The sequence below is a fragment of the Melospiza melodia genome, chromosome 16, assembly GCF_035770615.1.
Source record: "Melospiza melodia melodia isolate bMelMel2 chromosome 16, bMelMel2.pri, whole genome shotgun sequence".
Classification (NCBI taxonomy): Eukaryota; Metazoa; Chordata; class Aves; order Passeriformes; family Passerellidae; genus Melospiza; species Melospiza melodia.
Genome location: NC_086209.1, coordinates 4,226,228 through 4,231,288, shown reverse-complemented (window position 1 = coordinate 4,231,288; position 5,061 = coordinate 4,226,228). Strand labels below are relative to the sequence as shown.

The following is a 5,061-nucleotide window of genomic DNA, read 5'->3' as shown; positions in this document are numbered from 1 at the left end:
GGAATTTCACTCTTCCCCACTGAGAGCTGTCTTGGCACTGCCAATTCTGGAGAGCACCAGGGAAGAGTTTGACTCCAGCTGAGATGAAATCGGTCTTGCTGTTGCCCTGCCTGTGTCCTGTACTCTGCTAACCCCACCAATGCTACCAACTTCCCTCAGACCCCAGGTTATTCATGGAAATGCTTCTCCTCAAGGGCTAGCAGGTCATGGTACCAGCTACAATACCCTCCTGCTCCTACCTGAAGGACAGCAGCACCAACAGACAGAAGCAGCGCCAAAGATTTGCGCCCAAGAATTTTATGGAAGAATGGAGCTGTGGGTGTGAAAATGTGGGTTCTCCTTTACCGGGTGATGCCCCAGCCCGTCCCAGGGCAGTGGTGATACCCGGGCCGTGCTGCCCTGACCGTCCCGGGACAGCGGTGATACCCGGGCTGTCCTGACCGTCCCAGGAGGAGCGGTGATACCCGGGCTGTGATGCCCTGACCGTCCCGGGGGCAGCGGTGATGCCCGGGCTGTGATGCCCTGGGGACAGCGGTGATACCCGGGCTGCCCTGACCATCCCGGGAGGAGTGGTGATACCCGGGCTGTGATGCCCTGACCGTCCCGGGGGCAGCGGTGATGCCCGGGCTGTGATGCCCTGGGGACAGCGGTGATACCCGGGCTGTGCTGCCCTGACTGGAGCGCGGCCGGGGCCGGGATGGGGCAGCAAGAGGGGCCCGGGGCTGCCCCTAACCCGAGGCCAGGAGCCGGGCACCCTCCAGTGAACGGGGGAGCTTAGCAGAGCATCCTCTTCCCTTGGGAGAGCCGAGCAAAGCCCTGCCCCAGCCTGGCGGGGAAGGCAGGAGCCGCTGCCGGAGGGAGGGAAGCGCCGGGGAAGCAGCGCGGACGCGACAGCCCCGGGCAGCCAAGGGGCACAAAGCGACCGCGAAACCCCCCTCGGTAAAGGGTGGCAGGGCAAGTCTCCATACGCAAACCCGAACCCCAGCAGCGCCCTCGCGGTCCTTCTGCCCCCATCCCAAGGCGAGCAGCGGAGGGGCGGCGGGAGCAGGCGAAGCTCGAAGCGGGGATGCGCTGCCGAGCGCCGAGCTCGGAGCCAGACCCTGCCCAGGAGCCGGGGACACACGTGGGGACCCGGCCGGAGCAGGGCTCGGAGCGAGGGAGAAGCGATGCTCGGCTCCGCCGGGACTCCTCCGCAGCGCAGCCACGAGTAACGCACATCCCTAAAAGAAAAACAACTAAAAAAAAATATAAAAAAGGCCGGGAAAGGAAAGAAAAGTTGTCCAGACTCTAAACGCTCGTCAAACATACTGAAAAGATTGAATTATTTATTTCCTCTGGGGACTCCTGTAACCATTCATTTTTAATGGAGTCTAATTAAGAGTTCCCCAACGGGTTTTACCTTTGTAAATATTTTAGATGACCTGGCGTATCTAGGCAAATCCTCCTGACAGAGAAACAAAAAAAAAAAAAAAAAAAAAAAAGGAAATAAAAAGTACAACAAGCTGAGGCGGAGCCGTAAAGCCGTAATTCGTAATTTCCTCGCTCCACGCCGGCCGAGAGAAGGAAGGAAGGCAGCCGGGCGGGGAGGCAACAAGTGGCCGCGGCGGCAGCGGCGCTTCCACAGCCCGGCTCCCGCTTTACTTGAACAGAAAAGCAAATCCAGGGAGCGCGTTCTCCCTCTCCCGCCCCCCAAAGCACAGCCCGGCTCGGCAGGCTGAGAAACGCAGCCCGACAGCGCTGGCAATGCCCGGAGCGAGCGGTGGAGCCCCCGCGATGGGCCCGACCCTGCCCCGCACAAAGCGCCCGGACACCGCCGACGTGCCTGATAGAAAATTTATTGATCTCTCTTCGTTTGGAGGAAGGAAGCAAACGAGGACTAGGAACAAGGAAGGAGTATTTCGATTTTTTTTTTTTTTTTTTTTTTTGGTGTTTGGAAGGAATCCGGTAACAAAACTAAAACGTTTTTATCCGATATGTCAAAACATGTTTCACAGTAAAATTCACAAACCCATTTACATAAGTTTACAGCTTAAGAAAAATCGAGACATACAACTTACTATAAATAAAAGAAACGCGTTTGCGACCCGCACAGCTCTGCTCTCTCCCACCTCCCCCTTTTCAAGGAATAAAACCTCAAAATTAAAAAGTCGTGGAAGCTACAGATTGCGGATGGAAACCAAGCGAGGGTCGGTAACAAAACACTTAATAAACCACAGCGATTATGTGAACAATCGAGTTTAAAAACAAAAGCCCGCGGTTTTTGTTTATGTCATTGCAACGCTAGAAATCAAACTGGAAGATGAAAGATCTTTAAAAAAAACTTTTAGGCGAATAAAACAGTGCCCAACCTAGCCGAAACCAGGAAAGGAGTTGCCGTGGTTTCAAAACTTCACAGCGGCTTCTAGGAGGCAGGAGTTGTGCTCTATTAAAATAACAACTTGCTCAAATATTATTTCTTGTGCAAAAAAAAAAAAAAAAAAAAAAAAAAAAAAAAAAGAAAAAAAAAAAAGGACACAACTAACGGATTTCCTTTTTAAAATTTCTCCAGAGTTAGTATTAAGTCTGCTAAGCCGAGAAACACTGCCGTACGTCCCGGTGTAGTCAGGGAGCGGTGCTGGGGTTGGGGATTAGGACGGGGAGGCGTCCGGAGCAGCCAAGTCTATATGTGAGTTAGTGGTACGGTACCATTGACGGCAGTCCCGGCACTCTGGTAGTGCTGGTGCACGCTGTGTAACCTGCTGCCCTGCAGCGCGGAAGGGTCTGTGGCATCCCCGCCGGGGGGCAGGTACATGCTGATCATATCCCGCAGGTCTCCCAGGCAGGCCCTCTGCGAGTGGGAAGTGATGGCCGGGGGCGGCGAGCTGGGCTCGGATTTCACCACGGAGCCCATGGAGCCCAGGCTCATGGCCGTGGAGGGCTGCTGGCCGTAGGCGGCGGGGGACATGCTGTAGGTGGAGGCGGCGTTCATGTAGGTCTGCGCCGTGGACATCATGGGGCTGTACTGCAGGCCCGTCATGTCGTAGCGGTGCATCTGCTGCAGCTGCGGGCTGTTCATGCCCGGGTGCTGGCTGTAGCCCAGCTGGTCTTGCATCAGCGAGTAAGCCCCGTTGGTCCAGCCGTTCATGTGGGCATAAGTGTCAATCCTCTGCCCCACCCCGACGGGGCTGCTCACCGCGTTGCCCCCTCCCGGGGCCAGCAGGTTACCGGGCAGCGAGTATTTGTCCTTCTTCAGCAAGGTCTTGGTCTTCCTCCGGGGCCGGTATTTGTAATCCGGATACTCCTTCATGTGCACGGCCCGCAGCCGCTTGGCCTCGTCGATGAAGGGCCGCTTCTCGGCGTCGCTCAGCAGCTTCCAGTCGGCGCCGAGGCGCTTGCTGATCTCCGAGTTGTGCATCTTGGGGTTCTCCTGGGCCATCTTCCGCCGCTGCCCGCGGGACCACACCATGAAGGCGTTCATGGGCCGCTTCACCCGGTCCTGGTCCGAGCCCGCTCCCGCTCCGTTGCCGGCCCCGCCGCCGCCGCCGCCTTTGCCGGTGCTCCCCGGAGCGGGGGTGCCCCCGGTGCTGCCCGGCGTGGGCTGCGGCGCCTTGATCTCCGTCTCCAGCATGCTGTACATGGCCGGGGCCGGTAAAAGGTGCGCCAGGGCGGCGGGCAGGCGGGCACCGAGCGAGGAGAGGAAGTTCAAAAAAAAAAAAAAAAAAAACAGAAACAAACAAAACAAAAAAAAAAAAAAAAAAAAGAAAGAACCTGTCTGGGCGGCTGCCACGAGCGAAGGAGGAAGTTTCGGTGCCTGCAGGAGCGCCGCTCCCCGAGGTGCCGGCGCTGGCGGAGCTGCTGCTGTGCGGAGCGGCTCCCGGGGCGGCAGCGGGCGATGCGCGCAGGGATCGCGGGGGTCCGTGATTGACGGGCTATAAATGAGGGGGCGGCGGCCAATCAGCGAGCGGTTCCCGACAGCCCCAGGCCGGCGGCGGAGCGGCCGGGGGCGGGCGGAGGGAGCCGGGCTCGGGGATGCCGCGGGTGCCGGGCCCCTCCCGCACCTGCCCCGGGGCACAGCGGCTCCCGCAGCTGCGGCCGGGCCGGGGCTGCCCTCGGGGCAGCGGGAGGAGCAGCGGGGCGAGCAGCGGGGCGGAGCGGAGCGCTGGGAGCTCGGGGCTGCCGGGCACAAAGGGGTTTGGGGCGCCCGGGTGGATGCGCGGTCCCGGGCCAAGCTCGGGGAGGCTGCCCGCAGACCGAGTGAGCTCGCACTGCACACCCAGAGCGGATAAAGGGGCGGGGGAAGGATGGACGGGCTAAACTCTTTCACTCCTGAGCTGTCGCCGGGGGGAGACTCTGCATTGCCATGCTGAGAGCGGGCACGGCTGTCGGTGGGAGAGGGGCTGCCGGCCAGGCACTCCCGGCCATCCCCACCTACACCAACCCCGCTGCCACTTGAGCTTTTCCACTCGGCTGCCCCAAAAGGGGAGGGGGGGGGGGGGATAGAGGGGACGGCGCTTGCGAGTCCCCCGAGTTTCATGGCAACAGAAAGTTCTCTCCGTGTGAAAGAAAACTTTGGCGGCGGATGTGTGAGTGGAGCGGCGCCCACTTCAGCTGTCAATCACCGACTTCCCTGCCCGTCCCTCCCCTCCCTTTACCCCTCCTTCCCTTCCCTCGCCAGCGGCACGGACACCGCACCTGCACGGACAGGGACAGGGCCGGCAGCTCTGGGAGCACCGCGGGCACGGCGCTCTCCGCCGGGGCGGGCTGGGCTGGACTGCCTCATCCCTGCGCCTCCTCATCCTCCCGCATCCTCCTCTCCAGCTCCGTCCGGAGAAGCCGGGCAGCTCTCCGGGCCGAGCAGCGCTGGGGCAGGACGGGCAAATCGAGCCGCAGGCTGCTCGGGAAAGCCTCGCTGCCGCAGGATACGGGCAGCATCGCCGCTGTGACCATGAGCGAGCTGCCCCAGGGGCGTGTGGGGCTCCGGGGAGGGTCAGGGCCGTGAGGTGCGGCCGTGTGTGAGCCTCCCGTCCCGTCCTGGGCGGCCCGGCGAGGAGCGATGCTGCCGCCGCTGCTCCCCGGCTTGGC

The 5,061-nt window shown here is 60.8% G+C and overlaps 1 protein-coding gene across 1 annotated transcript; it reads right to left on the bottom strand.

The window, feature by feature from the left end:
• Positions 1–2,469: 2,469 nt before the first annotated feature.
• Positions 2,470–3,845, bottom strand: LOC134425918 (transcription factor SOX-3-like). Its single transcript, XM_063170939.1, has one exon. It carries the CDS (start codon positions 3,614–3,616, stop codon positions 2,660–2,662), a length of 957 nt encoding a protein of 318 aa, XP_063027009.1. The 5' UTR covers positions 3,617–3,845; the 3' UTR covers positions 2,470–2,659.
• Between the last annotated feature and the right edge of the window lie 1,216 nt (positions 3,846–5,061).

Coding starts and splice junctions, on each gene's coding strand:
- LOC134425918 (XM_063170939.1), bottom strand. CDS start 3,616: ATGTACAGCATGCTGGAGACGGAGATCAAGGCGCCGCAGCCCACGCCG.